The sequence below is a fragment of the Molothrus aeneus genome, chromosome 1, assembly GCF_037042795.1.
Source record: "Molothrus aeneus isolate 106 chromosome 1, BPBGC_Maene_1.0, whole genome shotgun sequence".
In the NCBI taxonomy this organism is placed as follows: Eukaryota; Metazoa; Chordata; class Aves; order Passeriformes; family Icteridae; genus Molothrus; species Molothrus aeneus.
In genome coordinates, this window is record NC_089646.1 from 29,702,831 (window position 1) to 29,726,472 (window position 23,642).

General features: G+C 34.5%; 1 protein-coding gene across 2 annotated transcripts in view; it reads right to left on the reverse strand.

The window, feature by feature from the left end:
• CRPPA (CDP-L-ribitol pyrophosphorylase A) overlaps positions 1-23,642 on the reverse strand; it is a 104,629-nt gene that overhangs the window by 43,083 nt on the left and 37,904 nt on the right. For both annotated transcript variants that reach the window (XR_010785021.1, XM_066565478.1), the window contains exons 4-8: positions 23,346-23,450; positions 16,006-16,051; positions 7,923-8,020; positions 3,914-4,003; positions 3,042-3,134 (exon numbers count right to left, since the gene is read on the reverse strand). Coding sequence is in view for 1 of the 2 variants with exons in the window: in XM_066565478.1 (XP_066421575.1) it covers positions 3,042-3,134; positions 3,914-4,003; positions 7,923-8,020; positions 16,006-16,051; positions 23,346-23,450 (432 nt within the window). In the remaining variant the exon portion in view is untranslated. The remainder of the gene's footprint in view (positions 1-3,041; positions 3,135-3,913; positions 4,004-7,922; positions 8,021-16,005; positions 16,052-23,345; positions 23,451-23,642) is intronic.

Consider the following 23,642-nt stretch of genomic DNA (forward strand, 5'->3'; position numbering starts at 1 on the left):
AAAATAGGTCCTCACTCATTTTCTCTTGCAACACTTTCAAAAACAAGCTATTTATTTCCTAAATGCACACTTACCAGAAGCAAAGCTATTGTCTTCTACTACACAAGCCGAGATTAATTTTCACACACACTCATTGTTTTGTTATTTTCTACCCAAAACAAGGCTAAATACTACTCATTTACTATTTAAAAGAAATTATAAAACCTATTATTTTGAGAGAACTTAACCTATCTCCTCTTTACCATTAACCTCTTTAACAGCTTTGAAAAGAGATTTTCCTCAAACTAACTTTGGTACTGAAATGCAAATAATTGCAACTGCAGAGCTGAAGTACTAGCACTCCCTTCCTTCTAACCCTAACAAAGCAACAACATAAAAATCAAATCCATTTATACCATTTACAAACATGAAAATTTATTGCTCAAAAAAGCAATGTCAGTTTAAGTATATGATTTGTCAGCTTACAGCATAATTGAAGATACTGCCTTTATGCAAACAAATAATTGCCTCAAGTTTACCTTTGTGATGCCTATTTCTCCTGTAACATTAATCTTCCATTTTGTGATACAGTAATCCAGTAATTGCTGCTTCAGCTTACAGATGCCATGAAACAATCCAGTCAGGCACCAGGATAATGGATAGACTTTGAATCTGTGGCAACTGATAGGTGGGACTATGAAAAAAAGTCATGGTGTCCAGTGCAAGCTCATCCTTTTATTGGATCAATGCTCACTGGGCTGGTTAAACAGAGAGTCTGGCACAATAATAACACCTGTCATTTCTACAATTAAAGAAGATGACTATTGGAAGGGGAAAAAAAAACCCTTTTTTTCCTTAATTATCATATTATTATGAAGAAATTGCTTTTTGTCAAAAAATCAAAGAATAGACAAGAACTTTCCAATTACCCAAATCCAATTGCATTAGACTGTTCCTAGTTATGAGTTTGGAATAGAAGCAGTTAGCTGCTCTCCCCATTTATTCTTTCAAGAGTTTTACTTTTGAGAGTAAAAAAACGTGTTTCCCTTATAGCTGGTATCTAAGACCTATGCATTTAAATGTCAATATACTGCTTAAAATTCTGATTCACATTTGTCTGAGAAATATTAATATGTCCTTTTACATTGAAAGAAAGTGTATTATAGGATTTTCCATTAACAATCCGTTCAGTTAATATGTTTTAAAAGTATATATATAGGAAAGAATACAGTTGAGGAAAATCCCACTCATGAGCCTTAGAGAAGAGAACACCCAACACTTAATTTAAATTAAGACTGCTGAAGGAAGTTTCTCAGTACCATAATATCTGTAATGAGTTTTAGAGCTCAGAAATTTCAATACTTTCCAGTGATTAATATGAGACAATGATTTGTTAAGCTAATTCTTGTCACTCTAAACATACCTTCCAGATCTCCTCTTCTTCCCTTCTAGTATTTCTAAATGATAGTGTGGTACATCCACCAGATGCCCAAGTGCAATTAGACAGCATAATTTTAAGAAGTGTATTTCTATCAGTGTTTTAAATATTAGCAACTGTTTCCACCTAGTTATGAGATTTTCTTCCAATGTCTAGTTCTTAGAAATTTCAAGTAGCTGTCAGAGACAACTGATGGATCTGGAGTATACTAAAGGGATTAAATGTATTATTTTCTCCTACACCTCTTTTAAAAGGAGACTACTTAAATAATTAATACATGCTTCAGGCTGTTCAAGCAAATATACTTTCATTAAAAATGGTTCTGGGTTCTACAATGACTTCAAGACCTAGTATCTCAGGGGCAAAACCCGAGTTTCATGGGGAGATAGTGTAAGAATTACTTGCACTCCTATTTCTTGGGAGATACTAAGACCAGAATATTTATAGCTACAAGTATTAAACCACTTTCACATTCCTGGCATCACACTCAAAAAAGTATTTAATTGAAAGTCCAGACCTGAAAGTGCTATCAATTTGGAAAAATAAGCATGCTTTTGACACCTTAGCATTAGCTAGTTGATAAACAATTCCAACTTTATCTTCACTCTCAAAATTCAACACAGAGAGAAGTAGTTTTTTATATTCTTGCTAAAGGACTAATGAAAATATTTTCAGTCCAAAAAAGGAGTATTTTGCACATCCAGTGGCCTTGTAAATGACCAACAGAATTGGAGACATGTAATTGCTCTGATTATGAAAGGCAGAAGTGACTTATCTTCGAAAATTCATTAAAATAAAGTTTTACCCTGAAGTTCCACAGAAACAGGATCAAGAAAATAAGATGGTCTAGAAACAAAGTCCCAAATATTGATGTTCAGCAACTCACTCCAAGAGAACAGCATACAATAGGTGAGGCTATAATGGGTATGATAGGTTAGGCTCTACAGAAAGATCTGGACAGGCTGGATCCATGGGCTGAGGCCAAGGATATGAGGTTTGAGAGGGCAAAGTGCCAGGTGCTGAACTTGGGTCACAACAACCACACCCAGCACCACAGGCTGGGCAGAGGGGCTGGAAAGGTGCCCAGTGGAAAGGGACCTGGGGGTGCTGGTTGGCAGTGGCTGAGCAGGAGCCAGTGTCAGGTGGCCAAGAAGGCCAATGGCATCCTGGCCTGTATGAAAAACAGTGCAGCCATCAGGACCACACACACATAGCAAAAAGGAAAGCCACTTAATTCTGTTTCAACTGAGCATCCAAGCACAGCACAAGCTTTGCAGCATCCCCATAGAGAGAGAGTACAACAGCAAGGCAGAAGTTAACAGTTCAGTACAACTAGCCAGCCACAATGAGCCTTTCACAGAAATATATAACTAATAAACTGTCATTTGCTAGTGTCAGTTTGTTTTCTGACAGCATGCAGTACATTTGTTGAAGTGAAAATGAGTTTCTTTCTTTAGAAACCAATTTACTGTTTGATTTTACAATTTTATTCTGAGTTAGCAGCAGTGTAAACCTAGTCTAACTTTAAAAATACTTATATTACATATTACTTTTATTTATATTAAATAATAATTTTAAATAATTAATGAGATGCTTTCTACAGTAACTTACAGGAGTTACCTACCAAAATAAGGACAACTGGACATAAGAGAGGAATATTTGATTTTTCCAACATATCCACTAGTTCCTGGGTTTCTTGAATGGCCCACCTTTTATCCTAAATAAAAATAAATGTTTGGAATTACTGAAAACAACATTTATTTAATAAAAATGGAATTTGAAGAACTGTTATTTACCAAAAAAAAAGAAGATACATCACTTTTTTGCTTTTAGGGGGGCAGGGTTTGGTTGATTAGCTGATTGTTTTTAGTACACTTTTAAGGTATTTTCTGGTAAAGTTATAAATGTTTGAAAAATCACGAAATTAATAATATTAATAACCCTTTATTTTATATATATATATATATATATATATATATATATATATATATATATATATATATAAAACCAAACAAGATTACAGGTCTTGATTGGTCTCAGATATGGTTCATCTAAAACCAACCTGTTCCCATACAGGAACCCAAATACAGATCCCACGGCATGCACATGTCCAGAATGGGAAACACTAATTCAGACCACAGTAGTAGCAATGAATGCACAGTTAGATGACTTCACATATCACAGGCCTCTCCTTATAATAACTCACTTCGATACAACACTTATGAAAGGAAATTTTAAATTACTTCAGATTTTACCCCTCTTGTTCAAGAATTCATGGCTGGTTAACAACACAGTGACAGAAGTGTGGAACCAGAGGAGAATGGACAGACCAGTATCTCCAAGGTCGAGTTTAGTGCACATTAGAAACACCAAACATCAGAATAAACACAGTACATGATAACAAAAATAACAACTTATTACTCAAATATTTAATTTTTATTTATCATTACTAGTAAGTTTAAGTGTAAAATAAAAGCATGCATCCTCACTACTTACATTTACACAAACAAAATTATAGCATTGTCCTGAAATGATGTTTTGTAGACAGCTATCATTTTTGCTTGAAGATACTGAAATAGCTTCAACCTGATTAGACAGAAAAAAAAGTCAAAAATTATAACTCAGCATTAACTATCTGCTAAAGCTTCCACCACTGTGGCAGAGGTTATTCATTTAAATTATTTAAAACTGGCAGTTATTATTTCCACTACAAAAACTGAAAATTGCTCAAAATTTTGGGGCACTCAACAGTGAAGCAAGGAGCCCAACAAATGTTGAAGTATGCTGCTCAGGGTATGCATTCCAGAAACAGCCCTGGAAGCATCAGACATGAGTGCTGCTGCCTGGGTTCGGATGTTCAACTGTTTCGAGAGATGAAAACACTGTCATTAAAATGATCTAATGACTTAGACCTCTAATTCTGAGAAAACCTCTCCAATACTCAGATATATACATTTTGTCTTCATGAAGTTAAAAATAAAATAAAATAAATATGTAAGAAAGATCAGGTGCACTGGTATTCCAGGATTCTGCCCAGAACAAGAGTATAAAACCCATCTAGAGTTTCTCCTTGAAATAATTTCCTCAACAAATGTTTTTAAATACTTTCTTAGGCACAGACATACTTATTTTGCAACCTTTAACACAAGCTAAGTAACTATCTTATCTCAGTTAAAATAAAAAGTAGATTCTACTACTATTATCAGCTTCGGTATTGCCTTAAGTAAAACAGTAAACCGGGTAGCAGAGGGTGAATCTGTTCCCTAAGAGAAGATAACACTTTGAAGCAAATAAAACATCTTGAAATTCAGGAGAAAAAAAAAATCTTCATGTTATTTCCATTAAATCAGCAAATCCCACTGTTTCACAGTACAAGTGAGCTTTATTTCTTTCCAAAACACATTAAGTATCATAGCAAGCAACAGAAGTAATACACTTCTGTGCTCACTTAAAATGCCACTTAATCCCTAATCCAACAAAAGTACCAAATACAACATTTAAAAAGTCTTTGCAGTGCTATGTAAAGCTGTATTTGTTAATTTTTGTAATAATCAGGAGCTAACTTGTTTGCAAAGGAAGGTGGTTTGAAACCAAGAAGTTGACAGTGATAATCTAAAGATTTTAGAAACATTTTAGGCTTAAAATTTGATAGCATAGACATAAATAGCTGACATTTAATATTTTAAGATGAAATTTTTTTAAAAGTCACAGAACGTATGAATTATTTTGAATTTCCAAAAATACTTGGAAAATGCAACACTCCAGGGCTCACCTGGCTTGAACCTCTGAAGATGTAAAAGCAGAAATCCCTGGTAACTTTACAACCTTGCACATACTTGAATGAACATGAGCCTACTGCAAGCCAGTGTCTTTTCAGAAGGTATTTGGAACATGACCCAAGGCAGAAGGCCTACTTTTATTTTTTGCTTTGAGGTATTACAATACGTTACACTTAAGCTTTGCTGAACATTTAAAAATTCCTTTAGTGCATCATTTGATTTAACTTCAACAATTTTATTAAGTAACCATTAGCATTTTTTGAGCCCCATATAATCCAGAAAAAATGAAATAAAAATTTTCTGTTGGAAAAGTAAGCACAACTGCCTAGGTAGAAGCTTCAATAAATCATCATTTAACTAAAATTAATTATTATTCTATTTGCCATTTAATATCCTATGCAATAGTACTTTTTTCAAATTATAATTAATATTAATCAATGTTATCAGCTACATTAGAGAGCAAAAATTACCTAAAAATACACCTTGGTAAAAAGTGATTCTCACACCATGTTTCAGTGTTTAAATAGAAAGGAGTATATGGATTTGCTTAACTACTTCTGGTCCTAGTAAAAACTGATATTCTTTAAAATTTTTTAGTTACCAGATGCCTTGTACTGAATTTTCAACTTTATTCAACATCCACTTCCATAAAGTCAAAAACTAATACTAGAACAAATTTATTTAAATTATATCAGAATTTAAAATCACAATTAACACCAATGCCACAGATGGACAATTCAATCACTAAGAAATTGGTGAATTTCTACTAGTGAAATGCTAGCTCTTTTTCTATTTGAAAGCTATCAAATTTTTTTAGATCCTACTCATGGATAATTATCCAGTCACAGAAATGTCACACAACTTCATCCAGTTGATTCCATTTCATGTGACAGCAGCACTTTATCACTAAAGAAACAGGAGTACATGACTCCCAGTCACAGAAGAAAATACCTTCAGCTCCCATTTAGGTTTGTTTGCTCCAAAAGAAAGGGCTAAACAACAAATGTAAGGAAAAACTCAAGCTATGTCTTTCACAGTATGATATCTTTGACAAAACATTCATTCATTAGTCATACTGTTTACAGTAACACTGACTAAAGTACTGTTAAAGTACTTCACAAGAAACAGCTGTAGTCTTAAAAAATTTTTAGAAATTATTTTCTTTATCTTATTTGTTAAATTTATAGGTCTTTTTTCCCCCTGCTATTGATATTATCATGTTATTAGAGCCTCTCTCAGAAATCCTTCTAAGAAAATTTCTTTTTAATTCTTCTTTAAGGACATATGTAGAAGTTAACAAATATCCCATAAACAAATATGGTTGCTACAGAGAACTGGAGTGTCAAAAGTATCTAAAATGTTAAAATAGTGGTCCCAGATAATATGTACTCAACAGAATGATTTCCAGTTGGTCTCTTATTTAGATCAGTTACCTTCCAATTACTCCTTTGAAAAGCTTTCAGTTCAGTACACCTACGTTGCTTAAAATAATTATTTTGCACAAAATCAAATCTCTCTCACACAAGGTACCGTGCTTCATTGGAGAACAAATGGGCTTGTGCATGTACTCTTTCTAAGGTTTGAAATTCTGTATATTGGTAAACTTAAAAATTAATTCAGAGATTTTCATGTTTAAAAGCATAGGGATAAGTGATGTCCTCCTACTAACAGCAGAATAGTTTACACAGAGATAAAAAAGAGATATAGCAATGCATCTGGTGTCAGTGAAATGGAGACATACTTCTGCCCCACCATACAGCTATTCAGACTTATTCAAGTCTGCTAATTTCTTTCACTTTTAAATGTAGACAATTAATAGATACAAAGCAAGATTCCATGCTAAATACAGTTCTTCCTGAAGAAAAAGTTTCAGTGCAATGTCAAATGACATTTCCAGATAAAAGACAGCAATACAGGTTCACAGGGAAACATATCTTTCTAATAATTAACACACCATGCAGAAGATCAACAGACATGAATAAAGCCATTGCAGAAGTAACATTATGCACATCAGAAAACCTGAATTTTTGAACAGTTATTCCCTGTCTGTTTCTCTGGGTAACAGGAACATGTGATATCATCACATAAGACATAATTAAGAATTACCCCAATACCAGTCTAAGCAATTACCAAATGTTAATCACCTTTGGAAAATGGAAATACGATAGCTCTATTAGAAAGAATAATGAAAAAGAAAAATATAGTTAAATGCCAGTAGAACATTCCATCAATATCCTAAAGCAAAGACTCCTATGAGCATTCACTGTGAGGGAAATGTACCCCTATTGCTCTACAAAAAGGCTGATTAATTTGATTTTGCATTCACAGCTCTGCAGGAAAACAACCTACTCTAATTGGTTCATACTCCAAGTCAGACTTCAAAGTAATAAAAGCATTTCCTTTGTAACATATTTGTAACAACTTGGGTTTACTGAATTCATAAAATCTAAAGAAAACTGCCTCTCTGTTGTCTGCATTCAATTTCTCCTCTAATCTAAGATGGACATTTTAAGTGGATCTGTAAGATGCCCCTCTACAGCACAACTGGGCAGAAGGTGCTTCTTTCTTGGTAACTTCCACACCTGATGTTAATCTCTTGTGATAAATACTACAGTGACACAGGAAGTCTCAGTTTCTGTTTCCATTATTAAAACCCTTTCTTAGGAGTAGTGACAACCAGAAAATTAAATTAATCAGACAGTTGAGAGCCATAGAGTTATACTTACTTTTATTTGGCTTTTCAGAGATTCAGGAAGGAGAAAACCTACTTGTGCAAGAGTTTCCTTCACATTGGTGATAACACAAACTTGTTGTGATAGGTTGTCTGTGGTCAAGAAAAAAACCTTAGATTTCATGCAATAATAAATTAATCCAAATTACTAATCTGCTAAACATTACCTTCAATCCACATATTGTGTTTCTTGACAGAATGTTTTCAACAGCTGTAAATTTAAAGGCTACAAGGTACATTTAATGTAACTACGTAATTTATATAATATACATCTCAAAATTCAAATCATATTTTATATTATTTTGTACAACATGAAACCATTACATTAGGCCTGCCCCCAAAGCCCATTTAAATTTATTAAAAGATATTTGTTCAGGTCCATATTGACACTAGATGACAACCAAGAAAACTTTTTGAAAATTTTATCCCTCTTATCACTTCAACAGATAACTAAATGCAGTGTCAGAAATATTGAGTAAATAAAGGTGGGGGGGGGGGGGGTGGAAAAGAAAAAAAAAAACCCCAGGAGATAGCATAAAACCTATTCTCAACAATATATACTAAAAAGTTGCCAAAAAATGAATTAATGATACTGTTTAAGGAGGCAGCAGATGTAACTGTTCACCTCAATAGCAAAAAAGTTGCAAAGTTGTTACAAATATCTTGGCCTGGGCAACTTCCTAGATCTTTTACTAGGGGCAAAATACAGTGTTTTGTTGCTGAGGAACAGCAGTTTCAAGTTATTGCCTGATTTGTTCCACAAAACCAGTATTTCACAAAATTAGTAAGTTCTCTTGTTATTGACATCAGGTTTTAGATTCAGTGAACATTTTTCTTTCTTTAAGCCAACAAATCAAAACTCAAGTCTGAAACTCCCAAGTCTATTTAAGGCCTTTATCCTTTAGATGCTGAATTAACACACAGACAAACCACAAGATTCCCAATACTTTTGGGATAGCCATTCCATAAGTGACTAGAAATTTCATACATGTAAAGTCTAATTATTTTTAAAGCAGACTTCAATGAAACTCCAGAGACAGAAATATACCAAACACCACCACAAAATAAATTAGGAGTGAAAGACAAGAAAAATTATAAAAATATGGGGTAACTGGTCTTCAAACAAATCTGGATATAAACAATATGTATTTGTTGCATATGGAAAGTTATTTCTATAATTACATACCACACAATAAGTTCAATCAGATGCATAACCTCAGTAGTGCAGAAACATCTCACTTTCTTTTGTAAACTCACAGACTTCTTTATAAAAATAAACATAAAGACCTGAAATTTAATTTTAAAGCTGCTGTAGAGTTAACACTATTGGAAAGTGACTTGTGATTTTTAAGCAATTTTCTGTGACCAGGAAAAGTGATTTAACCACTGAGAATTCCAAAAGATACTTAGAATAATTTTTTGAATCATGGATATTTATTACGACCAATATTTATAATGTGACAACAAAAATACTGGTGGCAACTGAGTTTGTATTAAGTTAGCAAGACGGGGAGGGAGGAAGAAAGGGAGAGAACAATAAACATCTGCTTATAAACCATCACAACCAGATGGAAGTGAGAATTAAAAAAATGCATGGCCAGTTCTCACAGGATTGGAAATCAGAGGATACCACAACTGTGGGAGAAATTATCTTCCCATAGATTCACTGGGCAAAAAAAGTATACTGAACATGCATCACAGTTGGCTTCTACTTAATAGAGAATAACTTTACAGTCTGAAAAATGGGAAACCATATTGAATTAATTTCTTATCAGCAGAAAGAAACTAATGAGTAGATTGAAATCAGAGCAAGAGCCACTTGAATTTAGTACTGTACACAAAGTGCAGATACAAAATAGATATACATAATAAACCAGACTAGCATATCAGATTTCAAGAACTCAGACTCCATTGAACTAAGTAATTTAATGAAGAAGGTCAGATTGGAGCTATTACAAAAATTCACATGTGGAAGAAGGCTGTGGAATCCAAAAAGGGACCATAACTTAGGCTCAAACAGTTCTTTTTAAAAAGAAGTCTGTAATCAACAGCAAGTGTCAGAAGTATTCTCACAAAAGACTGCTCAAAGGCTGCAGCTATAAAAACCCATCTCACTACTCTTTCCAGCCCTCTTAGATCTCTAATTTCCTGTAATATAAATGAGAAAGGAGAGGCAATTAGAAAAAAAGCAGTGAAGAGGCAGACTGAGTTTAATAAAGAAGAGAGAAAAAACAATGAAGTGTGGAAAACTGTATTTTTTATCCAGAGAAAAAACAAAACGTTACAAGGGGAAAGTATGTTAACAAAGTAGGAGAACCTTAAAGTAATGATAATACAAACATTGAAAAGATGCTGCATGCTTTTAAATGATCAAGGAAATGAGTAAAGGAAGTCTGGAAAATCATCTTTTATAAAATCATCATAGTAAAGCAACAGTTCTGTTCTAGTTGAGGTTTGAAACTCAAGTGCCATTTAAATCCAAGCTATTTCAAGTAGTCAAAAAAGATCCATATGTTAATTTAGACTGCACCTTTGCTGCATTGTGGGAAGGACAACTGAGTGGAGCTTTCCTCCCCAGGACTGCCTGTGTCCCACTTCTGCTAAGATGATGGAGCTCTGTCACTCAGTGTAGTCACACTGAACCCAGTGAGCACAGCTGGAGTGCTGGCTCAAAACTCCAGGGATTCCATGAGCTTTGCTGCCTGCCAGTAAAACTCACTGTATGCAGCATTTCATTCCTGGTTTTCAGAATTCTGCTTGGTTATTCTGGAAAGCCATGACATGGCCACGTCACAAAGACTTTAAATACTCAGCTAAAAACATTTTGTTTTCCATTGGACCCCTGGATAATTGAGGCTGGAAGGGACATCAGGAGGTCCCTCATTCAAACTCCTTCTCAAAGCAGGATCACCCACAAGGTCACTCAGCCCCTTACTGCTCTGCCATACAATCTCTCCAGGAAACCTGTTCACTGCTTGATTGTCTGTCAAGGGTGAAAGAGGTTATTCCTTTTATCAAGCTGGAACTTCCCTTGGTTGAGTTTTTGTGTTTCCTTCTGTCCTCCCACAATGAACCACTGTTCTACTTAACTACTTTCTGCCATAATTTCTTTTTCTTCTTTTCTTCTTTTTTCTGCCCAACACTTTTTTTAGTTGTTTTCTCACTATTACATTACATATCAAACTCTTTACCTTGCTTTGGCTTCATCTACTTATTTAAACTTGCTGTTTCCCTGGAAAATGCCTCTTGCCAACACACATCACCCATTTACTGCCAGCTTCATTCCAGCTGTACCTGATAATGGAGTAGTGTTCCCTATTCACACGGATCACATTTGATCCCTTCCAACACTTTTAACATACACTCAGAGCATAGTTTTTGCATTAAATAAAAAATAGTTTAAACCTTGCACTGTCAAATTTAAACATTAAATTTCCCTATCAGGAGTTTTCTTCATTAAAGCTAAATTCGATACAAGATTTCACAATTTATTCCATCAAACCTATTTTTTTCTACATCCAAAAACCTAATTTTCAATTTCTTCACACCCTCCTTTGATATGCTGAAAGCTTTAGATCACATTATTATGCAGCAACACCTGCCACAGTCTTTATCCTAGGATCGTACCCAATTATAAATTAAAATGTGTTCATGTTTATGGAACTACCATAGTTAGATGATGTATTAAGTGTACTCTGATGGAAGACTTAGAAGTTTACCTTGAAGAGCATGCCACAAACAAGCAGCAATTAAAATAATACTTTGTTTGAATAAAGATAATAAATATCATATCCTAGAGAATTAATACCATAAGAAAAAAAATGCATCTGAATGGCAAATAGGTTTTAGCCTACAGACATAAATTTTTTTCTCTTAATTGCATGTACATGTGTGTACATACACTTGTTTTTGGAAACATGCTTGTAGCACACCACTCTTAGTTTGCTATTACAATTCCGATTATTTTGGAAGCACATCCTAATCATCAAAATGCTTTTGAAGTTTGCAGTGAATTCCAAGTAGTAAATTAATTTATCAGAATTCCATTTGCACTTTCTACATAGCAATGGCTTGACTGGTCGGGAAATTCAGTATGGTTTCCTCTGGCATCTTTAGAAACATCTTTGTTACAAGATGCTACCACTGTAAATATAAGAAAAATTAAATAAATACTGCCAAGCATTCATTCACGGTTAACAGAATAGCTGAAATTGTTAATTGAGTAATATAGGTAACCAAAAATATCTAACCATTTTTTTATTGCTGTTTACCCATTCCCCATGTCTCTGTAGCCACAAAAACTAAAAATCAAACTTGACACTGACCCTAACAATATTAGTAAAGAGGAAAGAAAGGGCCATTTTGTGGTAGAAGGCAAGAAAAGAGGGTTGTTTTCACCTAACAGTAGCTATTCCAAGGAGTATTCCCCACCTGCCAGTCTATTTCTTTGGGTCAGAGCTGAGAACAGCCATTTGTTCATGAGCATGCTCATGAAAATGCAGATAAGATCTCTGCTAAACAAGGCTTATCTCAATTTTTATTTTTATAAACAGTCACATGGTTTCTTCACAGAACACAAGTCATAATATGTAGCTCACAACAGCCATAAACAGTTTGAAGGCATTACAATATTTTTCTTGGCAAAAAAAAAGTTCAAAAATCATCATTTTATCTGCATCAACAGACACTTCTTTAGCCAAATGTGAGGGTAAATTATCCAATCTGCAAATGCATACTCTTGTGAAAAAGTAATTTATAAAGTAAGGCCCTTGATAAAAGAAAAACAAGAAGGAGGAGGACAGAGAGTCAAACTGTAAGTTACAAACTTCTGAGAAGCACCATTTAAAGTTTACATGTTGGAACTAGAGTTCAAAGTTATCTACCTCGAGGGCAGTAATCCTAATGGAATTTTTTTAGGATGTTTTGTATTAGCCTGATCTTAACTACATTTCTAGATGAGTCACCCTTATTGTAAGACAATGTTTTCTTACTTCAAGACTATTAAAAATAGGCGTGTACCACCTTGTCTGCATACTCTACAAGTTTATACCTGCTTAACTAAAGAAAAGCATTAAATTTGCTTTTTACAAAGTTATAAAAGAGAATTGAGGAAGTCAGGAAACTAAAAAGAAATGTTTTAAGAAAACAGTCTCAAAAGAAAAATAACTCATTAGTCTATTTACATCAGTGAAATGTTTCTTTGTGTTGCCTTGAATAACAATGATATGCATGCATACAATATCTAAGATAAAACAAATGCATGTGGGGATGTATGTTTTTCTTACTTCTGCCTGAGTCAAGTTTAGCAAAGGAGAATTTGTTGAATTCCTGAGGAAAACCAAAAGTTTTGATCACTAATAAACTGCAGATGACATAAAATTTGGAATCGCAGTCACAAAATTAAATGTGTACACTCAGAAATTCTTCATCCATACTGAATTTATCCAGAGATAAAATGTGTATCCAGCACAGGTAACTTAATAACAAACAAATCAGCTGTGAAGACTGAAACACCAGTGAGGAGCAGTGTGAGGCCAGAGCCCTTAGTACCCAGCACCCTCCCAGGTCATGCATTCAGCTTCTGGGACATCTCTAGAGGACCTTGACAGCATGCAAGGCAGCATTTAGAGAGCTGGTATCTTGCAACTCTACTTGACAGTCATGTAGGACTTCCCCCTGAGGCACTCTACATGGCACAAGAAGTGATAAGCAAGAGCACATCACTTACACAAGAGCATGTAGTGATAGGGCAAGTGGGAGTGGCTTCAAACTGAGATTAGATTAGATTCAGATTAGATATTAGGAAGAAATTCTTTACTGTGAGGCTGGTGAGGCACTGGAACAGGTTGACCAGAGATGTTGTGGATGCCCCATTCCTGGAAGTGTCCAATGCCAGGTTGGGGTTGGATGGGGCTCTAAGCAACCCAATCTAGTGCAAGGTGCCCCTGCTGATGGCCATGAGCTTGGAACTAGATGGTCTTTAAGGTCTTTTCCAACCCATTCTATGATTCCATGATTCTACAATATAACACCACATAGTGGGTTCTGGACTCTCAAGAAAAGCAGACACTGTGATATAGTCAATTACCCAGCTTCTAGGAAAGGCCTAACTGAGCATGCCTAGGCTTGTTGGATGGTTGCCATTCTCTAAGGTGACCTGTCCTTGAAGGTTTCCCATAGGTGCAGCACAGCATAGCAGAACAGAGCTAATAAGATTTCTTCTGTAAAACTTACAACCATAAGACAAAACGATGCCAAACAGGGGTACATCAGGATGATGCTCCAAAGGACAAAAATATATTCTCCCCTTAAATATGGTTTAAGTGTGGAATGAACTGTGCATAAATCATCTGCCTAATATTAATTTACATGGTTCAACTGTCCACTACCAAAATAATTCATGCTATAGTCACCTGAAGGTCTGAGATTTTAAGCCTTTTGAAGGGCACAAAATAGATAAGGTACAACTTTCAAATTGCTGTCTTGGAGGACTAACAGTGCCAATTCAAAACCCCATTAAAGATAATTAATGATGTAAGATAACTCTATTATGCAGTGTCCTAATTTGCTATGAAGGATTCATTATACCACTTGCATAACGAGCAAAGAAGACATACAGCTTCTGCTTCCTGAACTCATGCAATGCAGCAAGAAGCAAATCTAAACTTCAACAATCTTAAAGTACAGATTGTCATAGAGACCACCATAATAAGACTACTGTGGTAACTGAAGCAGATATATTGCATGCTGCCACAGCAAAGGGACATTAGATAAGTAAAGGGATTAGCCTGATTGACTACCATGAAGGTCTTCATTTTTACTTTAAACTACACAAGCTTTTTATTATAAGCAATAGCTGAAAAAGATTATACTGGCTTTAAGGAAAAAGAAAGCTGATAACATGACATATATATATATATATATGTGTGTGTGTGTGTGCGTGTGTGTGTGTGTCTATATTCATGTGTATATATATACATATATAAAAAACTAATGCAACAACGAATCTCCTTTAAAGACCTATGACATTACTGAAGCCCTTGTATACACAGGAGCATGGAAATTCATTTGGATAAAGGTTAGTTTTGTTCCAAGTTTGTAATTTTTTGACCACCGAGGAAGAGTCTGGCTCCATCTTTACTGGAACCCATTGCTTGTCAGAACCAGAAATTTTCAGGCTTTCCACTTCTATCTTTTTGATTTGTGCCTGAAAAATTCAGTTAAGTAGTTGTAATAATGCATCTAATATGAAATATTTGCCCACTGTAATAACAAGACTGAACAACTAGCCAGTCACTCTCTGTGACCTCAATAGCACACAGGTTTTCCTCTGATTTCCTTAAATATTTCTCTGGAAAGGAAATTTTAATCCAAAGGGAAGTCCCTTTCTCTTCATCAGTTTCTGGGGTTTTATCCCTCAGTTGTCAACAAGGAGTCTGACAAAGGTCTCCTGAATTACTGCCTATCAGTTTACAATAACTATCTCATTGTACAGTATTTGAGAATTCTTCTTTCCTACATTGTTTTTAGAGTGAGTCCACCTAATAAAGGCTAAATCCAGTCTTAATGTTAAACTGGTATGAAACCACTGCCATCAGGGAAAAAAAAAGGTTAACAAACTGTTCAACAAAATATTTATAAATTAATGAAATACCTCAATATCACATAACTGCTATATCAATTTAGGCAACAACTGCCTGTATGTAAAACAATGAAGAGCCCTAAAGAGGTAATATTTAATTTTCACTGTACTATGTAGAATAGAAAGACTAAACAAATTCAGAATTGACCTGCAAATGAAAGAAAAAAAATTGCTTATTCCTTATAAGGCCCTTCAAAATTAATCTCTATTTGACTGTAACATACACAGCTTTTTATAAGGTTCTGTATTCTGAGAGAAGTAAATAAAGATAAATATGCCTAATAGAAAGATACCAGTAAACAAGCAAAAACAACTTGCCTAAGCACATTTTATCCATCATATAACTTTTCTTAAAGACATTTCAAACTACCACACACAAAATTCCTAATTAGAATCAGGAATATGCAAACTGACAGTCACAAGGACAAACACGTACCCTTAATGATTGATTCAGCTGCATACAGATCCCACTTGTAGGTCACCTAAAGGACAGACAAGCCTCATTAGATTTAACACAGCAGGAAGGAATGTAAAACCAATAAAACAATGCCCTGAAGGCAATTCTTTACATTTTAAACACCATAAACAAGTGATATTGTCAATTTCTTAATTTTGGTAAAATATCACTAGCAATTTATGAGAACAGAGGTTGCAAAAACTACTGGAGACTTGAGAAAACCCTTTTCCCAAACACTTAGATCTGCTTAGAACTCATTTGAAATCTAAAAGTATTTTCAATCCTCCAAAAAATCATGAAAACATGATAATGCATCTATTTTTTTTTACACATCCATTCTACTCTAATTTTACTGCAAATAGATTAATTTTTAACAGGACTTGGGAACAAATTTTTAACAGGACTTGGGAACATTGACAGCCAGGGAGAAACCTTGTTATTGCTTTTACTAATATAGGTGCAATCTTTCAGTAGTGCAATACCATTACTGTTAATGAGAGTCCAATTAACCAGTGGGAGTCAGTCAGACTACAAGTAAACAGTGTGAGCTTTCAGAGAATTGATAAACATCAAATTCTTCTTGAAGACATTAATCAGATCAAGTTAGATGAACAATAAGATGCTGAATATTTACTTGGTACTTGCAAAAACACCCTTCATAACTGTCTTTATACCCTTATGATGGCTGACAGTCACAATAATAGGCTTTGCAAATAAAATAACAGAGAATTAAAGTCAGCATCTACCCAGGACATTAGCAGTCTTTGCTAGCAATGTCTTCACAATGACAAGCAGTGACTTGAACTGACACGAGTATTAAATATTTGTATTTGTTTTTATCGTAAATTCATTTTATGCTAGATAAAATTTTACTAGACTTTCTGAATTTTTCTTTTCTCTTGAGTCTGAATAATTTTTTTTCTTTCTTTTTGAAATGAACTGAACAGGATTCCAAAAGCTTTAGTGCTGCAAGGTAAATCTTTCAGCAGGACACCACTAACAGTAGCACCATCTTAGTCTCCAAGTGATTACTTGATTTTAACATAAGGATTCTTGTAACCACTTTCCTTTCAATCTCATAAATTAAGCTCTATAGTCAGACACAGATGGAGAACATCTCATGATTTCCCCAATGCATTATATTCTTTTAAAATGAAAAACTAACTTACTTCCCTAAGTTTGTCCTGGAGGAGGAGGAGCCAGAGAAATCATCTACCCTGATAAATCTTTGGAGTCTGACTTTACATACAGACATGTACATTACTACTTACTGTTGGGAAGAATCAATATCTTGAAATTAGATTTAAGGGTAGAGTGAGCAACTGAGTGACTGACTTTGCTGCAAAGTTTCTATACACCAGATTCTACAGGGCCTTTATACTGAACTTTCAGTAAAGTGAATCAGATTATAATCTCAAAACCTATCAAAAAACAAGACTAAAGTCTGTTAGAAATGGTCTCACACCCTAACATTTAGTCTCTTTGAGGTGCAAAAGTATTTTTAAACAGTCTGAACTAAAAAAGTGATAGGTGCAGTCTTCAAGAAAACAACACAGGAGAATAAAAACTTAAGAATAAACCTTTAAAAATCTCTTCTGAAATTCTGAGACAGATATCAGTAAATGGTTTGTTTTCTAGAGAAATAAATCAACAAACACCATATGACATGATTCATTTGTAATTCTTTCCAAATCTTTAATCCCATAAAATAATTTCAGATACAAGCTCCTATAAGTTTCGTGAAAATTGCAGAGTTCACAGAAAAACTCTTCCAGACACCATCTGCAACCATCCCTTACCAGCCAAGGAGAGAGAATTTATCTACACCTCTTTCAATTTGACTAAGATGTTAAACTCAATTCCATAAATGTTCCCTATTTATGACAGTTGCACAGAGCTTGAGCCCATATTTCTCCATAGCATTCTAGTTGCACTTGTAATACTCGAACATCTCTTTTCTAATTTCATATTTTTGTTTCTCTGACATACAGTATTTTGTGCACTCACAGTATAAACCTCCTATCCTCTGGGACACCTATACCACATTTAAAGTCACTGCCCTCCAAGAACAATTCAGTAAATATGACTTATACTTCATTTGTTTTTAACATCAGTTCTTTATATTTAGCTGCAATGAAAAGCATACTCTTTGTTGAAAATGTTTTCTAAGTAATCCTTATAAATAGGTTACTTCTCATCAATTATATTTTTATTTACAGATCCTTAAATCTTTGTCTGCAAATTTTATCAGACAACTGTTAAATACCTTAGAGACAATAGCAGTTTCTGCAGAAACTGGTGAGAATTATCTTTCAAAATATATCAATTATCTAATTTTTCATCTATTTAATAAGAACTAGTACAATTACAGTCATCCTATTTTTAATTAAGACGTCATGTAGTAACAAGTCAAACTTCTGCCAGTTGTAAATTGTATCAGCACTACCATCTTTATCAGCCAAGATTACAGGCTTGTAATAAAGTCTTGAAGTCAATTTCACAAAATAAATAAATTCCATGTTGGCTGACATTAATTACTTTAATCCCATGACTATTGATCAAGTTTTGCCTGTAGCAGTGCACCCTTTTGTTCTGTTGATCAATATCAAACTCACAGGCTCCCAATTACTCAAATTCTCATTTTTCATGTGAAAATATTAATTTTCATTTTGTCCTCTTGAACATACAGTGATCCAAGATTTTCAGAATGTTATTGCTGCAATCCAGCATATCACTAGGCCAAATATTAAAACTCAACACAAATACCTCACATTCACAAAATATGAAAACATGACCCACTTAAAGCAAAGGCAGAACAGTCTTACTTATTAAATATCTCTATTTTCTGTATAATTAACAGTCTACTGTACTTTAATAAAGTCTCAAAAATCAGCAGAGGAGTTTGTTTTCCTGTGTGCCTTTTTTTTGTTATTTGTCAGACTACTAGTTTTCACTACCTAGGAAGATGATGTTTAGAAGTTATTCCCCAAAATTACTTCCATATGATGTTTAAAATTCTTCTTCAAACTGATTTAGTTTGATGGATGGTTCAGACTTACAAAAATGTACATTAAATGCAAAAATACAACTCTTTACACAGTAAATACAAGGTTATGATCACACACACACACACAAATGTACTGCATTTCAGTTTAATGAAGTTTTTCCCTCTTATACTACAACATTGTACAGAGCTTCTTTGTATGAGATAGTTTAGTAGGATTAGAAAATAATCTGTTGTTTTTTAAAAATAGTGAGGAATTTTCACTCTGTCAACATTGTCTATAAATCTGTCTCAATTTTGAAAAAGTGTTATTATACTGAATTTTTTATCTACAATCCACACACACACACACACACATTAGAGTACAACAAACACATTCTGTTAGTTAATTTTTAGACTATTTAGAATATTTAAAGTAATTTTACTTCCAAGGTATCAAACACAGAGAAACTGAAAATGTGGTGTTGATAGAGACTTGACGTTTCTTTTTTTTTTTTTGCTATCCTGATCCCAAGTATCTTATAATTAGCTATATAATAACTATCTTTAAAATAGAACTTATGAATATTTATAACACTGAAGTAATTTTAATTACTTGGTTGTTTTCACTACAAAAAATTATTTTAATTTTGTAATTTGTTCCCAGAAAATAAAAAAAACCTATCTTCTGCTTTAGCTCCAACAATGACTTTGAAATGTTAATCTTCCTAATGTACAAATGCTCAGGTAGAATAATTAACATTAATTCAAGAAGATAATATATAAACACACACAATTTTCCACACCTTTGAGTCATTTAATGTTATGCAGGTTGTGCACATCATGCATAAACTGAATTTTTACAAATATCTGATCTGCTCTTTAAAAATTCATGGTCCACATAGGATGAAACTGGTTTTTAATACTCAAACTGTTAATTGACTGCAGTCCTTCTGCTATGCATCTTCTGAAACGTCAAATGAACAATGATTATTTATTTCAGTTCTTATTTATCTGGATAGAACATCTCCTTGACTTGTGTTGAAAATATAAGACGAGCCAATGAGAGAATATCAGTCTTTGGCATATGAAATTTCATTTAGCTCAGCTTTAAAAACCTATCAGAAAATAATAACAATATATTACAAATTACAGTATTATGACAGCTAAGGAAAGAAAATTGTGTTTCTGAGTGCTGATTAGTAACAAAAATAGTTCCAAATCATTTTTTAAGCAAGTACCATTGAGGAAATTGCAGTCTTCTGCCTTTTATGAAACTGCAGACCAAGCATGTTCTTTAATGGTACTACTCTAGGTCACCTGCCAAACGCCTCAGTACAGAGTGACCAACACCAGGTGATATTCAAGAAGGAGCTGTTCTGCTCTGTAGGCTCTAAACTGAAATGAGTATTTCCTGCAGAAAAAATGTAATATTTTACAGACTGTCATTTTTATGCCTTCCACTTTTAATGTCTTTACATGCCACAGAAGACATAAACAAGTTTTAGCTACAAAATTAGGGCACAGGATGCGAGAAGGTACTTCAATGGCCTGGCACCAGCATCTTTGTGTTCATGTAAAATATTCACTGCTCTGCACTGCCTGCAGCACAGTGCCTGCACATAAATGGGTGCTCTTGCTACTGTCACACTGCACAACACTGTCAACACTGAGACTGTGCTGGGTTGACTTTGGGTGGATACCAGGTACCCACCAAAACTGCTCTGTCATTCCCCTCTTCAAGTCGATAGGGGAGACAAAATATAACAAAAGGCTCATGGGTCAAGATACTGGCAGGGAGAGATCACACAAACCAGACTCAACTCAGGGAAATTAGTTTAATTTAGTTTAATTTATTACCAATCAAATCAGAGTAGGATAATGAGAAATAAAACCAAATATTAAAACTTCTTCACATCACCCCTCCCTTTTTCCCAGGCTCAAATTTACTCCCAATTTTCCCCACCTCCTCCCCTCCAGTGACAAATGGGGATGGGAAATGGGGGTTGCAGTCAGTTTATCACACAATGTCTCTGCTGCTCTTTCCTGCATAGGGAGAGGACTTCCCTTCCCACATGTTATCATTTTCCAAATGTTTATAGGCCTCTTTAAAGTCCAGTGCTACTGCAATGGATCCCACATGCTATAAAGTTTACAGCATCAGGATGTTTAACTTTTTCATAAACAGTGTTGGAGGTGACACTGACACTTCAACAAGTCCCTTTTATAACAGAGATGTGCACAAGTTCAAGTCCAAATGAAACTGGGGACTGGTTACTAGTGCTATTCCTTGGGGCCTGATACTGGGGACAATACAAATATCTTTATTAACAACCTGAGAAAGGGGAAATACCCTCAGAAAACTAGTAGATGATAACAAATGAACAAGTATCCATTCAATATGCTCAAGGATCCAACAGTAACTTTGAAGGATCCTGAAAGCCTGGAGAAAGGAGCCAAGAGAAACTTTGTGGTCTATAACAAACATAAACACAGAATCCTGCATCTGGGACAGAACTACCCTGGACAGCAGCAGTCCATGCTGATGCTGAAATACAGAAAACAGCTTTAGAGAGAAGGAGCTTCTGGACAAGCTGGGCATGAGTCAGCAGTGGGGAGCAGTGGAGAAAAGGAATCCAACAGGGCTGTATCAGTACAAAAGTAGTACTTATTACAAGTAATATAGGGATTATTCCCCTGTATTTGGCCCTTCAGAGAACACTCCAGAGTACTGCTTTTAGCTTTGGGCTCCCCTGTACAACACAGAGAGGAACAGGAGGAAGCCAGTAGAGGGCAGCTAAGATGGTGTGAGAGAACTTAGCTTATTAAGCCCAAATTACAGGAGATGGAAGGCAGGGAGGGTTACTTAATGGCCATAGTGAAGAATAAATTGGACTTTTCTTGCAGAGCTTTCTGTTGGCCTTTCTTCCTTTCCCAGTGCAAGAGGGATTGAGGGAAATGTTGATGAAATATTATGAAAAAAGTCCCCATACAAGATGATACTCTTTAGAATTGTCTTCCCCAGAGAGCCTGTGAAATCTCCCTTCTTGGAGATATTCAAAACTTGGCTGGACAAGGCCCTGCACTGCCTGATATAACTACCCTGGTCCCACTTTCAGCAAGGTGTAGGACTCGATGACATCTATCTATTTCATTCAGACTTTAAATTATTCTGTCATTCTAAGCTACATTTATCAGCTGGAAACCAGTAGTATCTACAGATAACAAATGAACCAGATGAACACTCTAATGAGCTAAATGAGCATTAGTGGTGTATTTTGCTGCCTTTCACATAAGTTGCATGCTTTGCAATGCAGAAGACGAAACCATCCAAAAAATTGTGTAATGTAAATATGCATGACATAATCTGTCCCTCAGAAGACTAAATAGGAAAACAGACCATATGCTGTTTCAGAATGACTATATATCCCCAACAAGATATCAAAAGAAGTTCTGTATGCAACCAATGCACAAGTAAATTTTGCTGTTGAATTGCACAGGAAACTTGCACTGCAGATTCAGGAAATTGCCTTTCTTTTTTATGAAAGATTTGAAGATTTATGGTTATACTATTAGAAATAATGTCTCATTGGAGGAAATTCACTGTTAAAGACAGATGCAGTGATTTGAGGTGCTTCCAGCTCCTTCAATCTGGTAATGAATAAAATAAAATAAATAAAATAAAATATAAAAACTTTAAAACTGCTTGATGCAACAGCTACTAAAAATGAATAATGTCCCACCATCCACATCAATGATATGCAATACTTTGAAGTAGAAGGGACATATGCTTTGGCATCTCTACACACAGCTGCTTTGTCACTCATCAGGAACTTACCAGATTACCAGACAAGGTAAATGATGCTTAAATATATGTAAAAGATTATTTGAAGAAGCCTTAAATATTACAGCGTTACTGAATGCAATGAGCCACTCTAAAAATAAAATTGTTGATAGCCAGATCTTTGCCATGAGAAAAAAAAAAGTGATGTCCTCACAGGAAAAGTGGAGGAAAATAGACAAAAGATATAGAAATAGCATGAGAAAGCTCATATCATAAAAGAAAATTCTTAGTTTTGGAGATTACAGATTTACAGATTCTCAGGTCATTCAAACACCTAGATGTTTTTCCTATTTACGGGAAAATGCTGTCTTCATTGATTATCTCAAGTAACACCTATCCAAGTCTCTCTACAATAATGAACAATTCTGAAAAATGAAATATAAAAGTCTAAATTACAATTGAAAAAACACATCTGAATTTTTATGGTAATATGCAAATTTTATTAATTTTAAATCATCTATATATATAACTAGATATTATTATTGTCTTTACCTTCCAGAGGTCAGCTGTTCCTTCAACAAGTTTGGCATTTGTTTTACAGTATTTCAGAGCCAGATGCAAACATTCAGTTCCATAATCCAGGTCATAGTCTGTACACTGTAGTAATTAAAAAGAAAAAAATATACTAAATTAGTCTTAGATACTTCTAAGCAATAACACATTTTCTTTCATTAATGAAACCTTACATCTCAACAGTCCTATCCACAGTAATACATCTGTATTAGGCACAGAGGTTCAGCATGGATCAGAAATAAAACTGTTCCAAGAAGCTTATGCCAAATTGTGGCT